The 26703-nt window shown below is 36.9% G+C and overlaps 2 protein-coding genes across 10 annotated transcripts in view; one reads left to right on the forward strand and one right to left on the reverse strand.

Annotated features, from left to right (window-relative positions):
* Nucleotides 1–19530, reverse strand: part of micu3a (mitochondrial calcium uptake family, member 3a) — a 43066-nt gene extending 23536 nt beyond the window's left edge. For 4 of the 9 annotated variants that reach the window (XM_067441924.1, XM_067441919.1, XM_067441918.1 and 1 more), the window contains exons 1-8: nucleotides 19225–19526; nucleotides 16367–16514; nucleotides 13392–13423; nucleotides 13137–13215; nucleotides 8909–8956; nucleotides 7301–7383; nucleotides 7112–7183; nucleotides 795–836 (exon numbers count right to left, since the gene is read on the reverse strand). In XM_067441924.1, coding sequence (XP_067298025.1) covers nucleotides 795–836; nucleotides 7112–7183; nucleotides 7301–7383; nucleotides 8909–8956; nucleotides 13137–13215; nucleotides 13392–13423; nucleotides 16367–16514; nucleotides 19225–19482 — 762 coding nt within the window. In that variant the 5' untranslated portion in view covers nucleotides 19483–19526. Of the gene's footprint in view, nucleotides 1–794; nucleotides 837–7111; nucleotides 7184–7300; nucleotides 7384–8908; nucleotides 8957–13136; nucleotides 13216–13391; nucleotides 13424–16366; nucleotides 16515–19224 lie in introns of all 9 variants that reach the window. The other 5 variants (XM_067441925.1, XM_067441923.1, XM_067441922.1 and 2 more) reach the window with 3 other exon arrangements.
* Nucleotides 19531–21593: 2063 nt separating this feature from the next.
* On the forward strand, nucleotides 21594–24461 carry fgf20a (fibroblast growth factor 20a). Its single transcript, XM_067442786.1, has 3 exons — nucleotides 21594–22744; nucleotides 23180–23283; nucleotides 23496–24461. Exons 1-3 carry the CDS (start codon nucleotides 22468–22470, stop codon nucleotides 23739–23741), a joined length of 627 nt encoding a protein of 208 aa, XP_067298887.1. The 5' UTR covers nucleotides 21594–22467; the 3' UTR covers nucleotides 23742–24461.
* Nucleotides 24462–26703: the final 2242 nt, after the last annotated feature.

Raw genomic sequence — 26703 nt, forward strand, 5'->3', positions numbered from 1 at the left:
TTATACTTATTTTTTATGTAAATATGTATAAAGACCCCTGATATAAAATGACCTTATTATTATGTTGAAAGCAAAACATTTGTGTTTCTTAATATCTATGAGAAAACGTTTTTTTTTTTTTTTTTTTTTTTTTGTATTATGAATAGAAATATTTTTAGAACAGGCTTTATTTGAATTAAAAATCTTTTTTAACATCGTAAATGTTTTTACTGTCACTTTTGATCAGTTTAATGTGTCCTTGTTAAATAAAAAATGTAAAATAAATAAAAATGTATTTATTATTAATTAATTAATTAATGAAAGAGTTGAAAAGAAAATGTTTTATGTCTGTTTCTGTCAATTTAATTTCAATGCTGTCTAGGAGAAACAATCTCAACATCTCATTGTGAGCATGCAATCTTTCTTTTCCTTCGTGTATCAGTGAGAGAGAGAGGTAATGTAAGTGATTTAATGTAAGTGAATGTGAAAGACTCCAGAGCTGGCTCAATAAAAAACACATTTTACACCAACAACCCCACCCACTCTTACCCAGACCTGTTCTTTATAGCCCACTGATGAAGTTTGTAACTGACACGTTGTGGTTAAAGAAAGAAAAAAATCAATAAGAATGAAATTAGACTGATTGTGGCAAAACACCCACATGCTCTCTGACCTCTGAGGTCCACTCCACCTCTCTCCACATTTTCATTCAGTCAATGGCAGATCTCTCTCATTCTCCCATCATTCCTTCCATGATTTCAAGATTCACACAGAGGTTATAGTTCATAGGTCAGAGGGCCGGGGGTGATACATACGCTGTTTACGGGGGCAACCTGATATCCATAGAGCTGCATACTCTACACAGAGAGGAGAGGAGAGGAGAGGAGAGGTCACAGCATGCGGAAGAGGAGAGGAAGGAGAGAACCACATAAGAAGAGATGGACAAAGACAGGTTAAACATGCAGAGTAGAAAGTGGTTTAACTACAGGTCAGCTGACACACTTTCGCAAGCTTCCAAGAGGGGATGATACGACACGTTCCCTCTCAGACAGCCCTTGATAAACCGGACATGTGAATGAGATAAGAAAGGGTTATGCAACCAATACAGGCAAAAAAGATATAGTCCACAGGACGTTTACAGAGGATGGCCAATTGTACTCTGATGTTTTAAGGCATATATGGGATTTTGAGCATCCCATATATAACAAGACTTCTACATTTTCTGAAGAAAATGTGAGCAGTGCTTGCAAAACCCACCATCATGATGCTACACCCTTCAAAATAAAGGTGCCAAGTAGAACCAAAAATGAGTTTTCACAGTGATGCCATAGAAGAACTATTCTTGGTTCTCCAAAGAACCCTTTTGTGAAAGGTTCTTTAAAAAAAAAAAAACATTTTTTATAACCATTTTATAGTGTAAAGAAACTTTTTGTACTACAAATAACCTTTTGTGCAATGGAAAGGTTCTTTGGATTTTAAAGGTTCTTCATAGAACCATACACCCTGCCAAAGAACCATTTGAGAACCTTTATTTTTAAGAGCGTAGGTTGTCGTTGCTGGTTGTCATGGCGCTGTTTTGCATTGTTGCTAAGTTCTGAATACTAGGGTGTTGCTAAGCATTGGCTTTATGGCCCAAGTCAAGAGCCCAAAATATGGTTCGGGTCCCTGGTTCAACGCACACCAATATGATCTTTAACCTAATTTGTCATTTGGAAGTTAAAACTGTATAAACAGAGATGCACGATATATGCACAGTACCATATCCGTTAGGGATGTCCCAAGCGTTTTTTTAAAGGTGTCATGAACTGACTTTTTTTTTTTTATATACTGTTTTCTGAGGTCAACTAATGATGTTAGTGTGGTTTTTACATTCAACAACATCATAACCGATAAGTAATAGGCTATTTTCTACACTGGTTTCGAGGCTCTCTCTGAAAACGCTGGGTTTTGGTGGGCGTACCGCACTGGAGACTTGGAAGTAAACGCCCACAGATAGGATTGGATAAGATTTGCATATTCAATGAGCTTAAGCTCCCCTGTCAGTTCACATGAGGAGAGGAGAGAGTGAGGGAGAAGCGGCATCCGGAATGATTATCTCGATCACAGGGCTCGTAAACCTGTTTATCAAAGAAACACAATGCTTTCTTTCTCATCGACCCGCGATTGATTGGACTATTATTTTTATATTACACATAGCCCACAAGATTGGTCGAAAAAGCACGAACCGCGCACACACACACACACACACACACACACACACACACACACACACACACACACACACACACACACACACACACACACACACACACACACACACACACACACACACACACACACACACACACACACAGGTGCGCCCTTCAAATGTCAAGTCGAGATATTATTCATCAGCCTGCCGGGCTTTGCGAGCCCTGGCCCATACGAGTCCAGCGTGCTAAAGATATATTTCTGCTAGACACGTACACATAAGCAAAACAATCTATAACAATGTAATACTATTACATATAAAAACACGTTTTACTCACATAAGTGTGTTGCCCATTCCTGTTGGATCCAAATCCCGCATCGACCTGTGACTTGTTTACAAACGTTTCCGCAGTGAACTGAAGTGAACATGTCTTCCCCACGTCAGCTGGAACTTCATTAAAAATAAAGTTCAACCACACATTCTTTTCGCAGATGTGTCAACCACACATTCTCGTAGTTATTACAGTTTTTCTCAATTGCTAAAACACTATTTCTGAAACCTTGCTCCATTTTCTGAAACCATTAAACACAAAACCTCCTCTTCAAGCACTATTCACAAAACATCTGACTTCTCTTGCAAAATGAAACTTTCGCCTCAAAACAGTTTTACCTGTGTTCAAAATCAAACACTGCTCTCAAATCATAAACTAAGTGATCAAAATTATAAACACTATCAAGCAATCAGTAAACAATACAGCAAAAAATAGAAAACACATTGTTCAAAACAGTTCTCAGGCAGAAGTACATTTTTAATCTGAAAACAAATTTCATATTTTTCTGTCATTGTCTTGTGATCATAGTAGCTCAAAATTGATCAGAAATTATTACTACTCTGCTTTGCTTTGCAATTTTTTGTTCTTCCTCTTGCTTGTAGCCCTATTTTTACCAACTCATTCTAATGAAATGCATATACATCACAAATTGTATTTATTGTGCGATTTATACGGCACAATTAGTTTTTATGTGCATATGATTTGCATTGTCACCCCATTGGGTAGGTTGAGTTGTTTGGAGTACGTGCACATAACACAATATAAAGGACATATCATATGCACACGAAAACTGCATAACATATGCTCATAAAAACTCATTTTGGCATATAAATCGCACGATAAATACAATTTGTGCTATAGATATGCATTTTCATTAGATTAGGCTGATTTTTACAGTACTATACTCTGCATCTCACAAACTCGTTCTTTGTTGATATGAACCTGCAACCAGTCAAAATCTATTGAGCAGTCAGTACTGTAAACAAATGGAAAGCAACATGTTCAGGGCAATATGATTTGTTAATTGTACAGTATACAGCCTTCAATGCACTGTACTTATATTGGTTGTGTCTCATCATTTGAAACAGGTTAAATCAGTTTTGAGTGGTTGTGTTCATTAAATGACATTGTGTTCTCTATTTGTATTTGATTGTTGCCACTTGTGTTAACCCGTATGAATGGCATGTGCATTAGAGAGCAGTATGTGTCTTGACAATGAGAATGTGTTTAGAGATTTGCTGAAAAGTCTAAGTGAGATCTGCAAATTGTGTTTTATGATGTGAAATGGTTTAAGGTATTGACAACAGACTGCACAATTAGCTAAAAGAGTTCAGGCAACTGAGAAATTTGTTCAGCCGATGGGTTTTAGTGTTTTAGCAATTGAGAAAAACTGTAATGATGCAATAAAGGAGTGCACACACTTTTGAGGGATTTTTTTAAGGAATCCCTCAAAAGTCTGCTGTCAGACTATCTGAGATGCAATGTCCATAACACGTTGCTGTGGGTTATAAGTGTCGCAGGCATCATGTATATACAAATGTGTGTTTATATATTTTCTCATAACATGTTAAAGCCGCGATCGAAATACAGAACATCACACAAATATATAAAAGAACATTTTGATAAATAAACCTAAAAAAAATACCTACCTAGAGAGGAAAAGAACACTTTGAGTGCGTTTACATGCACGTTCTGAAGCCGATTGTGCCTAAAGCGGGTGTTCTACGCGAAGCTCAGCCCCGCGCCTCAGGATCTCACTGCGCCACCTGACGCGCACATTATATACACGCAAGCTCAATTTTGAATTGACTGACAGATGAGCTGCACGAAAGCGCTCTGTAGTGCAGCAGGATTTTAAACAACTTCCTGAGTGGCCGCGGACAGGCGCTGAATGCTGCCGCCGGTGTGTCTACACTCATTGAACGTGTTCTAATTTTAAAGGCGCGGTGGGAAGCTCAGCGCCCTTAAAGGGGTCGCACACCGATGCTCAGCTCAGCGCTGACAGATCTTTAAAATATTGAGCACCCCCGTATTGCCAAAATGGTATGATCCTCGTTTCATAACACCCGCGAAGATTCGACCGTGAGATCGGTGGTCGAATCAGGCTATATATGAATCCATAGCATTCAATGATATGGATTGGAGGCACAAAATACCTGATCGGGACATCCCTAATATCAGTTACTGGCCGATATTACATGCATCAAACTTTTTTGTTTGTTTTTGAAAGAAGTATCTTCTTAACCAAAAAACTAAAACCAGTTAACCAAAACTGCATTTATTTGATCAAAAATGCAGTAAAACCAGTAATAACTGTGAACCATTAATGTGAAATTAATTAATTAATGTCCATCAGAAACCCTTTTATGCCGATTGGGTGCTAACTAATATATAAAAATGTTATGATGCCTAAGTTCCCTTATAAAATGCATTTGCTATTGGCTTTTCGCTATCAGCCTAAATTTTTATATCGGTGCATCCCTAGATATATCACACCTTCTCTTTGACAACCTGAACAATTTGAGCTATCAAATGTTTATGCTTTATATGCTTGGGGTTAACTTGGGGTTAGGGGTTTGCTCGTATTACTAACCCCAAGTACGAGCAAATTAAATACTTACTTAAACACCACTTGTTACGTTAGAGTACCAGTATTTCACACCAAGTGCTTTTAAAGAGCGCAGAATTCAGGGTGTGAATGGATGTCACTCCTCCATTTACATCTTATGCAGAACACATAATTTAGTAATGACGCATTGAAAGATTTTTACACAAAATATATGATCCTTTACACAATAGCAATACCTCTGATTACGTTTTAACAACCTGGCAACATTTTTTTCCCTTTATTTTCATGTTATAATAAAAGCACAATGCTTGTGAGCTCAAAGTTGTTGCTAAACAGCAATTCTACTTATAGTGGGGTTTTTTTTTCTTCTTCTTATAACGTCAAAACTGAACCTGACATTTGAAACAAATTACAACACAATTATATGACAAGTACATTTTTCACATTAATGTTCTCTTCTTAGAAACTAATAAGTGCCTGTAGAAAATGACAGGACATGCACACTAATCAAAATAAATCAAATTTCTTAATATCCTCATTAATAAAACATCTGTTACATCAAGATTCTGAAAAACATTACTTCCCAATGTTAGGTTTGATTTATATGGCATTAATCATTGGCTCCATTTTGCAGCATTTAAAATGACATTAGAAAATATTCTGCCCCATGCCATGTTTGCTCTGATACTGTTTGCCAATGCAAAAAAACATAAGCTTTATCATGCCGTGGCAAAATATCTATTTCCCTTTATAACAGAAGAATAACAAAAGAGGCATCAATTTAAATAGGAATCATCAGGAGCAAAAGACAATGTGGTAAACAGAAAAACACAGAGACTGTATTCCAAGTATTTGAACTCCTGTTTATCTATTGAAATCCTCTTGTTTGTATGGCTCTGCAGAACCAGCTTATGGAAGATACTAGGAATCCCTAAAACTGAACAAGTGTTTGATTTTGGATCAATTTCTTCTACAATAATATGCATCACTCATCAGTTTTAAAGAAGAGATCAGACAAAACTGACCATTAATGATTTGCTACAACAAACTTAGCTTTATAAAGCCATATAACTATCTCTAAAAATCCCTTTGCGAGAAAAGAGAAAGAAAATATTCAACATATTTAAAGTTGTTTCTGCCATGGATTAATAAACAAAAATAAATACTTTTTATCTCAGTATATTCTTTTTTCTTTAGAATTGTGCAATATAAAAGTCACAATTAACAAAGGTAATTGCAACTTTTTCTAACAATTGTGATGTGTATATATATAAATATATATACATATACATATATATATATGACGGAACAAATATATCTTATAAACAAGCTTCCACACCAATGAGTATGACCTCAGTAACTATTAGCATCTATAAATATGCTGTTTATTAAGGAAGTATGTTTCCAGCACAGAATATTTTTTTTTAGATAATGGCAACTGTTTACATCACTATTTACATCATAACTCAGATGTTTTTTCCTCACAATTTTGAGTTTACATCTCACATTTCTGACTTTGTCAGAATTTTTGATTTTTTTCTTTCTTAGAATTGTGAGATATAAACTTTCAATTCTAAGTAATAAAGTCAAATTCTGAGGTATTGCAATTGAGAGTTATAAAGTTAAAATTGCGAGATATTAACTCGCAATTTTGAAAAAAAGTTCAAATTGCGCAAAATTGCAATATAAACTTGCAATTCTGAGAAGTTTATATCTCAAAATTCTGACATTATTCCTCAAAATTAAGATTCTATATTTCCATTTTACCTGGCAATTCTTACTTTATAACTTACAACTTTGAGTTTATATGACACAATTCTGAGAAAAAAGGCAGAATTGTGAGATAATGTAATGCAAAATTGTCTCAATTGTTTATAAATAGATGACAAATGTATGTGGAACTACATTAAATAGTTTTTGATTAGTATGATTTCGTTATGTTTCTAAATTAAACGTGCAAATGTGTAAAACTATAATTTTATAAAGGATTGCAACTTTAAAATTAAAATTATAATAAACAAAAATCCTGATATCAACTCACCAGTTGGGCAGATTTCTCGGCATCTCCTTTTCTTCCTTTCTTCTCATTTTTCTTTCGGAAGATTTCTTGCAACTATTTAAAGAAATAGAGAAGGAATAAATCAAACAAATAAAGTTGAATGATTAAAAAACCAAGACGATTGTTTAAAAACAAACTTCTAAGGCCAGAATCTATACTCCATCCACTCACCACGAGAAATTCACGTTTATCCACCATCTGGTTACCGTCAGCGTCAAACATGTTAAAGGCAATCTTAAAGCCTGCATGAGGCTCTGAAGAACAGATGTGAATAGAATGTTAAATTATTACAATATGCTCTACCATGCATATAAAAAAACAATACTATAAATGTATTTGCTCATTTAATGCTACAAAATTTGCAGTGAATCTGGTAAACCATTATTAAATATTCAAACACTAGGTGGCTAAATCAGAGATCAGATCAGAGGTGAGGCCCACATTTGTAAGAACCTGTTATCACCCCAAGAACTTCCAATACACTTTTGCTTTCACCACTTTTCCTTTCATCACTCTCTTAAGGTGTTTTTCAACCCATCAAGAGCCACATGTCTCCACTTTGTTATGTTGCCCAAGCAACAGCAGAAGAGAGAACACATGTTAGGCAGTTCATTTCTGTTTATACTGTGTGTTACAGCTACTTTAAGACGCTAGCTTAGTCACACAACTCTGTACGAATGGACAATCAGAAATTAGATCTCCATTATTTCTCCTAAACAGTACAAGGAGAACAAATAAAGAGTTTTGTCGAACTCTCCTGTTTCTCAGATTTTTATTTTGATTAAAAGACCCAAGTATTCTCAAACAAGAATGTTGTATCTCAATAAAGTAATAAACTGTGTTCAGATGTGCCAAGATACTTAAGTCTGAGATATTCATTTCAGCGCAAATATTTCCATATAATGCTCCCATCACAAAACGATCTGGTCAATGCTATCCACATTCATTCATAACTGTACAGTTATACATTTACTGCTATACAATTACTGTAATGCAACATTTGTCATTTAATTCTATATAGATGACAAATGTATATGGAACTTTATATCTGCATAAGCGAAAATGTATACTTTTGAATGCTGTATATGATCATTATTTAACAACTTGTAGCCTAATCAATATTTTGTTTTCACAAGGATTGTATAATATTTTATATTATAATATGCTATTCATACCATTTGTAATAATATTTTGCTAATATTGTACCTATTTTGTCTAAATCCCCAAATTTATTATGTATTACAATTTTCTCTCTTCCAAACGTTCAAACTTGAAAAACCACTACAATTGGGGCCCTGATTATGAACAAATTCATTTGGGAATTAAAATAAGTTTCGCTAGTCACACAAAATTTGACAACTGGTGACAAAACTGTAACAATGAAATTCAATTTGTATTTGAACGGACACTTTTTATTAGTATAGGAAATAAATGCTGTCTGTGGTCCAGCCAAATATTGTATTGTAATATTGTATATTTATATATTGTGTTCTCTGGCACAAAGTCTGAAATGTTGACAAATCTGCAGTGAGTGAGTAAGATGTGGCTTTTTAGGTGAGGGCGAGAGTCTGGGTGGGCCTTGTCTGTGTCTGAGCCACACTAGACATAAAACATCCATGGACCAGAACGATCAGTGATTCATGTTTAAAATAGGATACATACATAGTGTGCTGATTTCAAAAGAGAGGGGGCACAGAAAAATAAAGCATGGGATAAGAATGAAAGGTTAAGGGAGGGAGCCAGAGGGAGAAAAAATGGAGAGATAGAGGTCATACTCACTTGTCAGAATGCAGAGCAGAAAGAGATACTCTGTGTAAGCGATGATGCCTGAAAAAGGATATCAAAGGGTCACATCCATTCTGCTAATGTACAGTAACACACTAACAACCTTCAAATGGCCACGTCTTCCCTTTTTATAATCTCTCCTTTTCTAACTCTTTGTCTAAAGTGAAAACTCAGGAGGCGGCTCATCTGAAGCTTGGATTAAAATGTTTACTGATTCTCAAAGCTAGGGGCCTCCAGAGATAGATGGAGTCACATACCCTTTTCCCTTCTTCTCCTGCTCCAAAAAAGAGGACAAGTAATCCCCCCTTTCATGATGATAACATCTAAAAAGGTGCCTCTCGGCTAAAGTGTCCGTCTACGTTTAGGCAACATTTGCCCCGCATTTGGCCCACACACTGAAGCTGAAGACTTTGACACAGTGAGTGACCGCCATGGAGACAGAGGCTGCGTTCAAAGGCTTCTGTTTGGATAAGGGTGTTCTAGAGGCATCCGTCAGGACAAGGAGATGTGCCCCATTTAGACAGGGAACTGTCCCTGCTTTTGTTAGACTCGTGAGAAAAGTGGCAGAGCAGAGTACGAAGAACCGAGAGAGTGAGAGTCGAAAAAGAAAAGCGAAAAAGAGACAAAGCGAGGTGAGCTGATGGAGAGATGGAAGTCTAGTAAAGGCACTGGGGGAGGGCAGAGAGAAGGGATAGGTTTCCCTACACCTCCACTGAAAGTGTTCTTCTCCACAGCTTCTGTGTGAAGGGGGACATGGAGACAGTAGCAGGCATACAGATAGTTCAGGGTGAGTGGACTGAGTGTTACGGGACACTGCCTGTGCGCCTTCGGGAGGAAAACCTGACACGGAAAATTCAACCCAACACCCGCAGTCTCACACACTCACTCAAGCAATTCAGAGGCATTCAAAGTCCACTGAGCAAGACAACTTGAGCCAAAAGAGACAAGATTCAAGTATATTTACTTATTTTCCTTAGAAGGAACTAATTCTAGCTTATTCCCTGATAAGTGTTCCCTCTGCCAGAGCTGAAATCTGGAATAGATGTTTTATGAAATAAATAAAATAATACAGGGTTTACAGCGGTACAAAAAAAGATGAACATATTTATATTTTTAAGTCAACTATTTATTTTAAAATCCACTGTGAATTCTGTGGCTCAGGTTAAATTGTTGTTAGACCTCAAGAGTCTGGGTCAAAGGTTATCATTGGGGATCTAAAACAAATGAATTGATGTCTAAAAGCCGCTTTAAACTAGTAAAACAAGGCTTTTAGCTCCAGACATTTTGTTAATGTTTATATGCTGCTTACATATGCAGTAAATCTTTGTTTTGAGCAGGGCTCTCCTTAAATGAAGAGGCGCTGTTTTGCATTCCATTCATTCTTATTCAATACAGTCCAAATTTTAAGGACGGATTGTCTCCTAGTGAGGTGTATTGACTTTAAATGCCAAATCTGATGTGTTTGTGTGAGATGATTCCTACTTTCAAGGGCTTGCATACCGATCGTTCTCAAGAAAGGTCTGGTTGCTGATCTGGATGCAAGTCAACAGTAATGGAAAATATTTGCAGAATTTTTGTAATAAAAAAACATGCACAAAAGTGGCATTTATACAGTCTGTATTAGTGGTTCCTCAACCAGATTTTACATGGACCCAACTTAGTTAAAATAAAATAAAAACACAAAAAAAATATTAACCAAATATGAATGGTTAATATTAACCATTAACTGCGCAGGTTCAACAGTAAGATGAGGATGAGGACCTGTCCATGTTGGCACATGTCTAATTTGGCTGGCTTCTACCTAGTTACAGCATTTTGTAAACATATTGTTTAATTTGGACAAGCGACCTTTGACACGAAAAACAAAAGGTATGGGATGTGTTTTCTCATTTCTTAAAAGGAAGATTTTATATTTCAACTTATTTGCCATCAGTGGCAGAGCCAGGAATTTTTTTTCATAGGGGTGGCACAGAAATCTTCCTTATTTAAACATAAAAATGAGTTTGACTGTACTGGGCTGTTTTAGTGTCTACAACACAACTGAATACAGTTCATTTGTGCATAATTGGAATTAATAGTAGTGAATTAGATCATGGAATACTGAGTGAATCTGACCATTTTTGTATTATTCTACACCTCCAGGCATATTAACAAAGGGGCTCACCTAAAGCTCACTTGTTCAGTCAGCTTGGTTCTGGTTCTCAAAACCCCCAATAGCTTGCTTGTTCTCCATTGTTTCCTCTTCAAATGACACTTGCAGATTACTATACTGTAGTTCAAAGATTATTCAACCTTAATTGAATTTGATAAATAAAATTCTGAGTTAGACTGTGATGTCTGTTTCAAAAACTTGCAAGTGGATGTTTAACTTTCTAGTTGTCAAAATAAATTAATAGTAATATATCATACCTAAATTAAAGTACAAAGGGAAAAAATGTGTTCTCTTTTGAATCCCCATGTACAAAAATGTGAATAAGGGCGGAAGACAACACATAAATGCCAAATTATAAAATTAGTTATTTTATGCATTTAAATTTGTTTGTACTTTACAAATGAACACAAATGTAGCACCTATATTCTAGTACAAATTTATTTGTACTTATTTGATTATTACATATCAGCTTGCCTGCCTTATATTGTGATTTTTTGACTTGAGCCTGGTGCTAAGACGAAGTTGGAGTGCGCGTCTGAAAAAAGACATACTTAAGATAGTCCTGCAACTTTTGAACTTCCCATGCCTCCTTCAAGTTCTTCACTATGACGTCTGCTGTGCTCGCTTTCTCTTAGAAACTACTCCTTGGAGACCAGAGCACATTCACGGATCTCGTTAGCACAGCTTCCTCAATTAACATCTACATGTTATCATTACCACAGCTTGAGATCAGATGCCATATCAAGCTGAAGCTTCTGGCACTCGAGCATCTTCTGATGGCTCTACATCAGTGAAACTAAGATAAATCTACCACCGCCAATTTAAGGTGATGATTTCAAAAACTGCAATTACTACTAGGATGAACAGAATTCAGAGGGTCTATTTTTAGAGTCCTGCTGGAGTGTAAGAGGGTGGAGTGGTTTTGTGTGTGTGTGTGTGCGTGTGTGTGTGTATAATTATCACCACTGGGAATTAGCTGGTGGTGTGAGCAAGTGCTGTTACGTACGCCGCGAGCAAATACTTTAATTGTGGCTGTACTGCTGAAGAACTGCTCGCTCATGCAGTTATTTTAACAATATTTATTTATGTATTAATGGCATTTCTGCAGTCTGTTTTTAGGTTTTCACCTTTGTTTTGGTCAGCAAGTGTGTATTTTGCCTAGCGAATGTATGTTGCATTGGTCCCAGTGAGAGAATGAGAGGGAGGAAATGGAAACAGTAAGAGAGAGGGAGCTGAGCTATTTTTAGGAGTGCTCACAGGAAGTGAAAGCCTCAGGCCTAGGCTTAACTGGTGCTTGACTGGTACCCAATGAGAAAGCACAAGAAAGAAAGAGAAAGAGAGACAGGAATGGCGAGGACAATTCAGCATCATTCAGTAAAACTCTGAAAGACTGGATTTGATTTTATATGATTCTGTACACCAGCCTCAAAACTGAAAAACAGTCTTGTTAACCCTATTTCTGTTACCTCGTGCCCTTACCAAAAAAAATAAAAATAAAAAATACTGTGATGGTCCCATGGTACACTGATGGTATTCATATACCATGGTCTTTACATATCATTGTCAAAAACAAACAAGCTTTTAAGAAATACTACTGTTAAAAGTTTTGGGATCAGGAAGACATTTTTTTAAAGGTATTAATACTTATATTTAGCAAGGATGTCTTACATTAATCAAAAGTAACAGTAATGACTGTGACAGTTACACAATATTTTTATTTGAACTAATTACAAAAACATCCTGAAGAAATTGTGGTTTCCACAAAAATATATTAAGCAACACAACTGTTTAAAACATTGAAAATAATAAGAAAGTGTTATTATCCATGACAGGGATAAATTACATTTTTACAAATTATTAAAATAGAACACAGTTATTTTAGATTAAAAATGCAGTCGGTAAGACTGCATTCTTAAAAACAAACAAAAAAACAAAAAAAACGTATTGACCCCAAACTTCAGAGACTGAATGGTGATTGATAAATTATTTCCATATTTGTTTTTGCATGCACAAACACACAGCCCAATAAAGTGTTTTAGTTCTAATAATGACCTGAAATTCAAAACTCACCTCGTTCACGAAGGTTCCGGAACAGCTTGGAGGTTCCTTTCCAAACTGGTGGAGTGTCACACAAGATCTTCTCCAGCTCCTATAAAACATGACAAAACATACTGTGTGTGGGGGAAAAAATCATTCTCTGTACTGTACATTATGCATGCATAAATACAGTATGAAATGCATAATAAAATAATGTTTATAAATAATAAATAATTTAACTGAGCTATCATCTATATAGCTTGCGCTAGCAATAATTTTAAAACAGACCTGTTTGTTGAGGGACCTCCAAGGTTTTTTGTCTAAGGATAAAGGACGACCAGAGACAGAGAGCAACAAAAAGAAACAGAAAGAGGGTGGCTGGTGAGATAAGATCAGGATAGGGGTTTCATGCCATTTAACAATCAGACAAAACAACAAGATGGTTTTCAGAGTAGCATTTTTTTATACTCAGCAAAATCCTGCAATAGATGTTTATTTTTATTTTTATATTCCCACTAAAATATCTCTGTTTTTGTTTTGTTTTTTTAATTAGAGAGAGAGGCGGTTTACAGTCAGTGTACAGGAAGAGAGCTGAGTTACAGTCCTGTTCTCTCTCATAGCAACCAGGCAAGCCACCCCATGGAGCTCTGCTGAGAGGCTCAAGGTCAGTTTGTCCCACAGGCTTTGCTTCATGTGTCGAGAGAATACAGCATACTGACATAATACAGCTACTATCCTGGATGTACCTTCATTTATGTATTAAAAACTAGGAGCACAAATGTAACACACCTGTTATTTATGCTCAACTAGAGCTGCATGATTTGGGATAAACTGATTTTTTTTATTACTGCAATAATGAATGAATGATTCAATAACAATTGCATTTTCAACAGTCACTTGTCGCCACCTATTGGTGTAATGATGTCATTAGCCCTATTCGGATGGTAATTGTTTCTCATCGGGTCGTAAGGTGTTTTCATTATTAGCCCTATTTGGATGGAAATTGTTTATTATGTGGACGTATAAATAAATTAGTATGTCACCTCAGTGATAAAACTCGTGCATTAAGATGCCGATTTTTATTCAGGGTGGAGGTGCGACTTTTGTGATCCCGCGCACCTGGGAACTCACTGATCACGTGGTCAGTCAAATGATTGCTCTTAAAATGTAATATGCTTGGAATAATAAGAATATTTAAAAATTATTTAAATTTCCTGTTTAAAGGAAGATGTAATTTTTAAAATGTGGAAATGAGCGGAAATAAGTTAGTACAATGCTGCAAATGTAACGTATATAACGTTAATTACTGCTGTATTAACATATTTGTGCATTTTTTTATATATATATTTTTTTTATAATATATTTTTGCATATATTTTTGCATTTTTTGCATTTTTTTCTCTTTTTCTTATGAGCGGTCATGAAAGTTTATTCTTGTAAATACTTTCCAGTATTTCAGTAATAAAAGCGTAGGCTAGCTCTTTAAAATGCATCCAAATTACAGCGAAGCGCAAAGATACGGTGCTCCGCAGTGGTCAAAAAGGATATAAACAGTTAATTTTGAAGCGATCTCTTCTTGAAAACTCAGACATGTGGATTCGGACAGCAATTCAATTACCACATGACATTGGTGTTTGTCAAAAAACAGTAGGTAATTTAGCCGGGGATTTTTACGTGGGTGGTGGGAGCAAAATCTGACGTTCTGGATTCGGACGGCTATAAAATCCAAGACTAGCCTCTTACTTTTGAGAAACAGTAACTTTATGTACGGGGGCACTTTCAGAATTAAAACTTTGCAGGGTGTTTTCATTCACTTACAATTTTACACACGACACGAAAGGTAATTTTCAAAAATCCATAATAGAAGCACTTTAATATTTTAATAATAATAAAAAATAATAATACACATTAATAATGTTATTTGGTATGTTATATTACTTTGGTTATTACAAAAGTTAATGACAAAAAAACTAAAACAAATGAACACATGCTACTGTAACATAAATAATGATACTGTGTGGTTGAAAAGGCTGTTTGAGAAGCGGTTTCATACCCAAACATGACAACTGCTCTCTCTGGGTCAGAGGCAGCACCAACACAGATTAGAATGTTCCGCTGTGATCGTACTTGTCCAATGGTTTAACAGATAAAGCGAATCGTTGTCATTAAGGAATAAAATCACATGGCTGTTTGAATCAAGATTGCAATCTTTTAACGATTAATCCTACTCTACGCTCAACATTTGTCATAACATGGAGAGAGCACAAACAATAACGTTTTTGCAGGTGGAGCATTAATATACCATGCTACTTTTATACAAGATTAATGCCCGGTGTGTCTACTGGAACATTATGACATTTATTGTATTTATTCTATCAAGACATGCACTTCAAAGACAAAACAACACAGAGATAGAATCGAGCTACGTAAGCACTTCTGTTAGTCTTTTCAATAGCTTTGATCTGACCCATTAAGACCCATTAACTTGCATTACTAATATTTATTCATTGACAAATTTAAAGATTACGACACAAAACAAAACATTTAATTCACACTTAATTAACTCCTAATTAAACAGTTTTAGGTGCACTATAAAGTACTGCGGAAAAAGTATTAAAAAAATTATAAAATAATTTCACTTGAAATAACAAATGTGTTTTTTTGAAACTCATTTAAATTAAATAAAACAGGGACACCTAGACATCTCTCTCTTCCTTGTGTGTAAATCACTTTGGATAAAAGTGTGCCTGCTAAATGAATAAATGTACAAACAAAATTATGCACATTATCACTGACCTGAGTTAAGTCTACTTGGAACTAGTTAAATTAAATTGTATGAGAAAAACACATTGGGTGATTCCAAAAACCAATTAAGTACTAACAATTCTTGGTCTATACTTCACTTGAGCCAAATAAATAGTGTTGCTCCGTTTCACAGACAAAGATTCAGTCTAGTCCCAAAAAAGCATGTTTGAGCTTTCAAAACTATAAGCAACTTGCACAGACATATCTTAGAATGTATTTTTTTTCTAGGGCACATTTAAAAAAGTTTACTTAAATGTCCAAATTTAACTAAGGCCTAATACTGGCATTATCTAAGCTCTGGCTGTGAAACGAGGTCTATATGTTTCATTTTTAATCCAAACCTTTTGTATGCTATAATGTAAGGCAAATTAAAGCATTTTTAGAGCTTGAGCTTTGCAGTCTGCTGCTGTTCCTACAGTATTGAGCTCTGAGTTTAGATGGAGCACATGTGTTACTCACTGCGGGGCTCACTCATGGTGACTGACTCGATGAAATTGTGAGGAGTCATGTACAGCTGTCCCTCATACTCCACTGAGCTGAAGAGACGGAAACGATGCTCATGAGACGACATGTACACGTCACCTTCATCAAAATCAAACATTGGAGCCTGCAAAAGAATTAATGACAAGCAATACACACATTTGTTAACATCTATTTCTTTTCAAAGCCAATGTTTTTATAATCTCTGTAAAATATTCAATCTAAAACTAATGTGTTTTTAGTGTTAAATGGCTAATGAAGTTGTCTTTTGTTTGGTATAGGGAAAAACAGATTGATACCATCTTTTTAATCTGACATCAAAAGGTCACCATGAAGGGTGTCATAGGGAATTGTTCCGCCTTTTATGTCATAAAACTCTTTAACATTTTTCACAATACACACTTGATTGTTGCCATGTGTCATGTGTTGATAAAAGAATGAAATTATACTAAATCTAATAATCTATAAAAGACACAGATATTAAAATGATAAAATATATAGATTTAGATTGTATAACTACAAATAAAATGTAAAATACTAAATCATGTTAATGTTTAGTTTTGTTCATGGACTTTCAATTTGTTTTCATCTGTCCCGTTTCTTTGATCAGTTTCCCGCTACTCATCCATCCCCATAGTTACTGTCATTATTATTATTACTGTCAGTAGCCTAGTCATAATAATAAGCATATTTCCAGTAGTCTACGTGCCTCAGACTTGCGTCTTCAACTCCATTAGCCTCGCCTCGGTAATCCTCGGCAAACTTCAACAGATTTTTAAACTGCCTCAATGGGTTCTTTTTCAGTCACACGTGCTACTTCGGCTTTTGCGTCTTGTGTCATCAACACGGAACTAAAGTTCGATTCAGTACGATTGTGAACCGGCTCGACCGTTTACTTGCTGAGAACCGGCTCAAAAGAATGATTCACATCACACAACATCACTAGTAGAGAGAGAGAGAGAGAGAGAGAGAGAGAGAGAGAGAGAGAGAGAGAGAGAGAGAGAGAGAGAGAGAGAGAGAGAGAGAGAGAGAGAGAGAGAGAGAGAGAGAGAGAGAGAGAGAGAGAGAGAGAGAGAGAGAGAGAGAGAGAGAGAGAGAGAGAGAATAATCCTTTATTCATCAAGAATTAATTAAATTGAATGAACTTTCGCTGTGTGCATTCAAATCATCCTTCGTTCACATTACTTAAAAAATCTCATGCAACTACATGAACTTAAATTTACTGAGTTGATTCTACTACAAATTAGTATTGACAGCTTTACAGTGATTGTTCTGTCAACTTCCCAATGCTGAGTGAAACGAACGAACCCGGCAGGGGATCTGCAGTTCCCAGCATGCTTTGCAAGCGACTGCATTAGGAGAAAGTCAATTTAGGGATTTAAAATGCATCCAAAGGTGTTACTTTACTTGTTTTTCAGAGAGATGTTGTTTTTATGTTAGTGTTTAATTCAGTTATGTTTAAATATGGACATTTAAATATGGACATTTAGAGGTGTTCCTGTAATTTTGTGGGTGACATTATGCAGAAGAGTGGTGCCTTTGTTTAGGCTGTGGGCACTTATATTCACATATTTATTGGATTGTTGTTGTTATTGTTCTTGTTGTAATTTAATAGTTTTCCACTTACACTTGTAGAACAAATAGTTAAATTAATAAGGTAAATTAATCTTGTAAACTTTTATACATTTAACATAACATTATTAAGTAAACTACACATATAAATATTATGTAACAGTGATAAATTCAAATGGTTTGTTTACTCAAATACATTTGTCATCTTTACTTGAATATATTTTGTTCATATAACTAAATTGTTTTTTTGTAAAAAATACTCAAAAATATAATTGTGTGAAACCACTTGACACTGCTTTTTAAGTAAATTCAACAAGTATTTTTGAGTGGTGTATATATATACTGTATGTGTGTGTGTGTGTGTGTGTGTGTGTGTGTGTGTGTGTGTGTGTGTGTGTGTGTGTGTGTGTGTGTGTGTGTGTGTTACAAAAGCTTTCTATTTAATACATGATTTAATAAATGCAAATAAATGCTGTTTGTTACTTTTTATTCCTTAAAGAATCCTAAAAAAGTATCACAATTTGAACAAAAATATTATGCAGCAAAACTGTTTTCAGATTTGATCATAATAATATTACCTGAGCACCAACCCATCATATCAGAATGATTTCTGGATAAGATTTCACACAAAAAAGGACACGTGCACACACACACAAACACACACACACTCAAAGTCAAAAAAAAGTTGTGGTAACATTAACACAAAGGGATGAAAGAACACAAACTGCAACGTTTCCAGCCCAATCAAGAAAACATTTAGTTACTAAGTTACTAAAACATCTGGCAGTCCATGGAAACCAAATCTGACCGTCTGCCAAGGGTACAAAAATCCCAAAAATATGTTTATATACGCGTGCCAAAGAATTCTGTGCTTAGATATGACAGCTCTACTCTGATAGGGTACTGTTTGACAGGCCTCTATGATACAGCACAGAGAGGTGCATACTTAGCTATTTTAACCAACCGTAAAGCTCGGATATGTGATCCGAAACAGTCACTCGTGTGCGCAGCATTTCAGCACCATGACTGGGGAAAGCGCCCTTCTTTTCCTGCTGCAGCATCACACAAATGCGCATTGTCATAGTCTCGAAACATTTTGACTGTTTGTGTGTGTAAAACAATTCACAAAACTCTACAGCATGAAAGCAGAATCACTGTCCCACAAGCAGCAGCATAGACGTGACACTGAAAAAAACCTTGCCAGGAAAAAAACACTAATAGGAACCAGTGTTACGTGGCACTGAGAACAGTGGGAACAGTCATACCTTCTCCTTTGCGGATACAGCGGGTAGTGAAGGCAGCAGAGCCCGACAGCCCATTCCGTTTTTCGGGGCTTTTCTCCCTCTGAATGCGCACATATCTGCATAATAATAGTACAACACCGCTCCTCCGGCCGCAACACCCACAGCAACTGCAATTCCTGTGCGTATACATCGTTTATCCTTCACCGGAGAACGAAAGACAGCATTCAGTGGAGCTGACAAACTCCTAAATAAGCCCCCTAGTCTGCGCACAGCGGCCATTATTGTTGGTATGACAGAATTTGTGCAAGATTCTCGAATTCTCATTCATTCATCGCGAGATCATGTGCTGCTCCCTCACCGGGATCACAAGAGCAGCAAGTCAAATATGCCATCTGTGCTCTGATCATAAACTTCTATAATGTAATATAAACTTAGGATAATAAAAAATGGATCTCCTACTATAAAATTTCCAACGCGTATGAAATACTAATTATGTGTATAAATGTAATTAAAAGGTCGAGGTGTTCTTTTTACATATGAAACGTTTCAAATAAAGTTAGGAAGTGGTCGCCTTAGCGTGATGGGGTAGCCATGGCAACTGCCGTCTGCCGAGCTAATCGTTTGGTACGTCAACAAAACATAAGTACGCAATTTTTTTTAGATTTACATATAGCAAATAAACATATAAATTAATACAAAATAAATAAATGAATAAATAAATAAATAAATAAATAAATGCGAGTTTAGCGAAAATAAGGCGGCAAAAGACCGCGCGAGACGTTTTTTTTATTATTATTTTTGCGCGAGACGAACTGCACAATACGTCAAAAATTAATTTAAGAAGTCTACTAAATAATTCACACACTTACTATACCAAGTAAACATCAAGAAAATATATTTTGAGACATTTATGCAACCTTTTCATATTCTTAATTGATCTATTCACACATTTCTACTTGTTTATGCTAATCAAACTGTGATACGCACTGTACAGTCCTTGAAGTGAAATGTGCGCACATCTGCTTAGCACATCTTTAGTAGGCCTACGCTTCAAAGCTAGGTCTGCCATCGGGACCCGCCGCCCGGCCGCAACAGAGTGATGATGAACGCGACAAGTTTTGAATTGCTGAGGCGGATGCGAAGGGGAAGATATATTGATATGTGCGCGAGAAGCGGAAGAAATAAAAAATCATTCGTGGGGCCGCGGAAATTATCTAATAATAACAACACGCAGAAATCTGTCACTGGAGATCTGAACCGCCGTGTATGTGGAAATTGGGAGGGGGAAAACACACCGGAACGAGGAATCCGGGAATGAAAAATTCACGTAGGCCTACTAAACCCCAGGCTCTTCCTACGGGCTTTTGCGGACGGGAACGGGACAAAACGTGAAAGTTTCGGGCGGGAGCGGGATCAAATATTTTTTGGTGAGAGCAGCTTTAATCCATCCCACGCAGAACTCCAACTCAAGGTCTGATCATAAATGCAGCTTTGTCAAACTCATATCACGTGTTTTTGGTTCACCCAGCAAACTGTCATATGTCACCACGAAATCTGGCACATAACTGACATCTCTATTGCAAGCGATCGATCCACGGTGCCTATGGATTGATCCTGCTCTAGCTGACCACATTGATTTTGGTTTAAGGTATTTTTGGAGATCATAAATACTAATGAGCTAAGGGGAACGACGTGGGAGAACGTGTCCCTTGAGCGAACCGTTGATAAATCACCTACTGTGGAAGTGATCTATTTTCCTGAGAGATAGGTTAGCAAAAAAAAAAAAAAAAAAGGGGTTTGGCACTTAAATGTTTCAATGATTATACTCTTTAGTGCATATATATATATATATATATATATATATATATATATATATATATATATATATATATATATATATATATATATATATATATATATAACAAACCATGACTTAAAACAGTGATAGGCCTACATATAAACAAACACAAGCTAATAAATTTAAATTGGTGAGTTTCGGGAAGAATAGGCTACATAAGCGCTGTTGATTGCGCACGCATCTTGTTTTAAATTAACATGGCAACACCAGATCAATACCTAACTAATCTTTCATGTAATATCTTCTTTGAGGCATGTTCTTAGCTGTTGGGCTGGAAAATTTCTATATCAATCACTCATAGTATCAACGATTTGCCATCAAACAGTTCGTTTCCTTTGTGTTAATGACCCTTCTTTTGTGCGTAATGAATCTTTGATCTTTGATATCTTTGATACTTCATCTCAACTCATGTTATGGTACTGTTCAAAGGCACATTGACATCAGTCAGAGTTGACAGTGATGGCGTTCGCACAGATGTGCAGGTTGTTTTGACTTTTCCTTTATTCTTTTAAAGGCAGTTACATGCACACTTTATCGGTCATATACATTTACACCTGGCTATCGATTAAGCGAAAGTTTAAGCCTAAGCATGATGGCAGAAACCAAGTCGCAAATCAAGAACAAGAGACTTTTTGGCATCCACTACTATTAACGCACACACATATTCTTCACACACCTTGAAGTCTTGCCTCTCTCTCCCTCTCCCTCTCCCTCTCTCTCTCGAGCACCGCCCCCTTTCTTTTGCTTTTTCCTCCTTGGCTTCCACCTGCTTCACTAGAGATTCGCCAGAGCGCGTCAGTGCGCGTAAACCCCGGGGAACGGAACGGATCGGTACACAGTGCGCATCCTTCTTCGCCATCCAACTGCACTTTTCTTTTCCTCGTTGCAAAGATTTGCGTACTGATCTCCACAATGTTGCTTTCTGCACTTTTATCATAATCCATCAATGGATTAAACGCGTGGATGCAGATGAAACCGATCATCAAAGAAGACAGAAGAAGAGGATCAAACGATCAAGGAGTTATGTTTCAAACAATCATCTATAAAGGGAACCATTAGCATATGTCAAGAGGGCATTTACATAAGGGGCATATTTAGGCTGGTGTTTCAGAACAGAGCCAGTCACATCCAGAGAGCACAAGAGGAGAGACGCCGCATAAGCTTGTGTGCTGGAGTGCGTAAGAGAGAGTATTGGATACACAGGGGATCGGAGTGAAGGGGAGTAGCCTGGAAGGTCGAGAGAGCATGTGCTAAACCGAGAGGGAGAGAGAGAGAGAGAGCAAGAGAGAGAATCGGATGTAAACACGCATTGACTGTCAAAGCCGCAAGCAGTGACTGCGCAAAACACTAGGGAAAGAGAAACCACAGGGGCTCTCCTCACGGCAACTTTTCTTCGACTGTCGGTGATGGGTGCAGTCGGTGAGCTGGCGGGCAGCTTCTCTCACGGCTTGGAGAGCTTTGCGCACGGGTCTCATTTCGTCCTCACGCCCCCCGGGGATTCCGGTGCTCTGATGAACGAGCACATCGTCTCCGCCGAGCGCCTGTCACGCAGCACTTCACCGGACCTGACGCATCTGAAAGGGATCCTCCGCCGGCGGCAGCTCTACTGCAGGACCGGCTACCACCTCGAGATATTACCGGGCGGTTTGGTGCAAGGCACGAGAAAAGACCACAGCAGATTTGGTAAGTACTATTTATTGTTTTTTTTCATTATTATAGTCAATGCTACAAATTTTGCATGTCACTGTAATAAATTACTCATCATGCAACACTGTATTTTTAGACTGTGCATATTAATGGCTTAGGACTGATTATTTTATTTTAATAGTTTAAAATGCATTTGCTATAAAAAAAAAGAAAGAAAAATGCTTCATGATTATTGCTGACTGTTGGTCAATATCTACTTATGTAACTGCACTCCACTGTAATGTAAAATGTGATGATATTATTATTTTCATGGTCATACTTATTTTGAATAATGTTCATTATAATATAGCAAAACACAGTGATTAAGCGTGAAAGACGTCATGAATTAAGTATAGGGCAGGTTGATGCCACTATTGCAGGTGCTTGTCCTGCTGTCTCAACTGAGAACTAACAGCTGTGCTTTTCTCGCAGGTATATTGGAATTCATTAGCCTCGCTGTGGGGATGGTGAGCATCCGTGGTGTGGATAGCGGATTGTATCTGGGAATGAACAGAGATGGCAAACTGTATGGATCTGTAAGTATAGCATAAGCATATTGTGCTTCTGTTACTGCCTACTGCACATTATTGAGTAATGCAACAATTAATTTCATTCATAGCCTGCCCGTGCTAAATTGAGAGTGTGATTTATGGAGCAATTTCAAATAGCCTTTGGACACCGTTTATCCTTCTGTTTGGACTTATTATGCAGCGTGGTTAACCCTTGCATTCCCCTCTTTCTCTCTTAGGAAAAGCTGACAGCGGAGTGTGTGTTCAGGGAGCAGTTTGAGGAGAACTGGTACAACACTTACTCCTCTAACCTGTACCGACACGGCGAACGAGGATCCCATTATTACGTAGCTCTCAACAAAGACGGAACGTCTCGAGAGGGAGCCCGCTCTCGGAGGCACCAGCGCTTCACGCATTTCTTGCCGCGGCCTGTGGATCCAGAGCGCGTCCCTGAGCTTTACAAGGAGGTACTAGGTCACAGTTGAAACCACTGAACCTCAAACTAAAACCCCAGAAAAGCACCTGCATGCTCTTTGCCCCCAGACAGACCTGTCTCAGGAGAAAGCAGTGCAGATTGGGGGGAGGGCTCTTCTCTGCGGCTAAGGTTTGGAGCAACAGCAGGAGCCCTTGACTGCAGTGGCTGGAACCAAATGTCTGGACTCTGGATAGTTCCCCGAAGAACAGAACACTGTTGTGGTTCCATTCACCTGGTTTATGTAGGGATTTTGGATTAAAAGAGAGCATATTACCACTGGTGGACCTCTTGCCAGAGAATAATGGACATCTACTACTACTGAAAATTCGAAAAGGCTTCTGAAGGAATTCTGCAAAATGCTTTTGAGATTTCATACTCTTTCAAACACTGGCATGGACAAGCAGGAGACATAAACTCCTCCAAACATTTCTCTTTAGGTCTTTTAATTTATGTTTTTTAAAGATATTTATTTTATATATTTATTTATTTTGAAAGTATATTTTTACAAGAATATATGTAAGATGTAACAGGACGTCATGAGAGCTTTATTTTCTACCACTATAGAGACATGACTTCTAGAGATAGAACTACTGAAGAAAGTATTTTCTTATGAGTTGTTAATTTTCGGTTGTAGGCGGTCCACCTTGGTGTCCCCCGTTTTTTGTTTCTCTCTCATGTCATTAAACCAGATCCTTAAGAGCCTGAGAATGTTCCAGAATTCACTGGGGAATTAAACAGTTCAAATGATTGCATTTGTTGTGTCTGTCTTTTCAGTAGAAACATAAGGTCACCTGTCAGAGGTGAATGGTTATTGAATTTCTATTTGGAGAAAGGGAAAAAAGGTCGACTTTTAGAGGAAACGTAAGCAGGGACAGCAGGTGTCTGATTTTTATCGATCCTGTTGCGGTGAAATGAAATCAAATGAGCTTTTAATTGCCTAAAAGCCTATATGGTTATGCTAAACAGTACACATGCAAGTCACAAAAACAAAATTCATTTCATGCTTCAGGATATTTCCATCTCACTAAACTCCCTGCCACCCACAGTTAAAAAAGGCAGCACAATGCTAACATTAAAACACAATGACCTAAAAACAATTTCCCCTCCCCTTCTCTTCCTACGGCAACCTTCTCAAGTGACACCTTGGGCTGCAACTCTGGTCTGCGGGAAGTCCTGCACAAAGTGGCCTTTTCTTTTGCTAAGTGACTTTTGAAAGCCATGCACTAGGATTCAAAAGATGTTGTAGAATGCCCGGATTGTGGGATTTACATTTGCTGAGCCAGTGCAGGTGGAAGTTTTTTTTTAGGAAACATGAGGTCATTTTTTTTTAAGACAGACAGTGCACGTGTGGTCTGAAACATCACAATTAGTGACTGGCAAGTGCTTTGTGTTTTTCTCATCTCTTATTTCTTTCTGTTTGATGCTTTTCACTTCCTTTCCCCCGTTACGTTTGTGATTCATGTGCTTTGATGACACTCGATGAGCTGGCTGCCTGTCAATCTGGCTGTCTGTGAGAGTGAGGTGACTGTATGTGTGCTTAAGGAAGGAAATTAAGCTTTTTCAATGCTATATCATGACCAATTCCTATGTATTTTATGAGGTAGCTAATTCTTACAAATTTGTATGACCTCATTCATACAAATTTGTATGTTTTGTCTAAACCCAAGTGATGGGTACACTCTTAAAAATAAAGGTTCTTAAATGGTTCTTTGGCGGTTCTATGAAGAGCCTTTAATATCCAAAGAACCTTTCCATTGCACAAAAAGGTTATTTGTACAAAAAGGTTCTTTAGACTATAAAAGGGTTAGAAGGGTTCTTTAAAGAACCTCTCACAAAACGGTTCTTAGGAGAACCAAAAATGGTTCTTCTATGGCATCACTGTAAAAACCCATTTTTGGTTCTTCCTGGCTCCTTTATTTTTAATGGTGTAGTTTTAGGGGCAGGGTTTGATATAGGTCATTTATACAAATTCATATGAATTTGGCAACTCCTCAAATATGTATGATTTAGCCAAATGAATTTGTACGAATGAGGTCGTACGAATTAGCGACCTCATAATATATGTACGAATTGCTGTGAGATTGGGTTGGCTTTTTAAGTAATATAAGGGGAGAGGTGGCTCTGGGGCAAACGTGTGTTTCCAAAATAACACTGATATGCGGCTTCTTGCTCAAACTGAGAAAATAGGGGAGATAGGGACTATTGTAAATGCAACAAATCTTCATATCTAAGTGTCAAATGCATTAGTGTCACTTCCAGGGTCACTGAGAACACTTAAATGATCCGTAATGGCCATTTTAATGCAAAATAGAACTAATTTTATTTAACAGCATTGGAAAAAACACATTACGATTAAAACAATGGGCCCAATATGATTTAAAAAAATATATATTTTTACTACTTTTACTAAACAAGAGCACATTACATTGATAAAAACTGTCTGTTAAGGCATTTATAATGTTACAAAAGATTTACCAAAAAAATAACCACGGTTTCCAGCAGCACAGCTGTTTTCAACATCGATAATAATGAGGAAATGTTTGTTGAGCAACAAATCAGCAAATTAGAATGATTTCTGAGGGATCATGTGATACTTAAGACTGGAGTAATGATGCTGAAAATCCAGCTTTGCCATCACAGGAATAAATTACATTTTGTAAAATGTTAAAAGAGAAAACAGTTATTTTAAATTGTAATGATATGTTACAACATTATAGTTTTTACTCTATATATAATCAAATAAATGAAGCCTGGGTGAGGACAAGAGACTTATTTCACTAACCCTGAACGCTTGAATGTCAGCGCACAAAAAAATGCACAAAAAACAGACTAAGTGCAACAATGTTAACTCTCACAAGTGTGGTAAATGTAACCTATAATCTTTCTGGGTCTATTATAAGTACAATATAAAGTGGTGTTTCAATCGATCCTCTCTGCTCAGACAAGATATTTTATCTTTGTATAGCAGATGA

Source organism: Pseudorasbora parva, chromosome 4 (assembly GCF_024679245.1).
Source record: "Pseudorasbora parva isolate DD20220531a chromosome 4, ASM2467924v1, whole genome shotgun sequence".
NCBI lineage: Eukaryota > Metazoa > Chordata > Actinopteri > Cypriniformes > Gobionidae > Pseudorasbora > Pseudorasbora parva.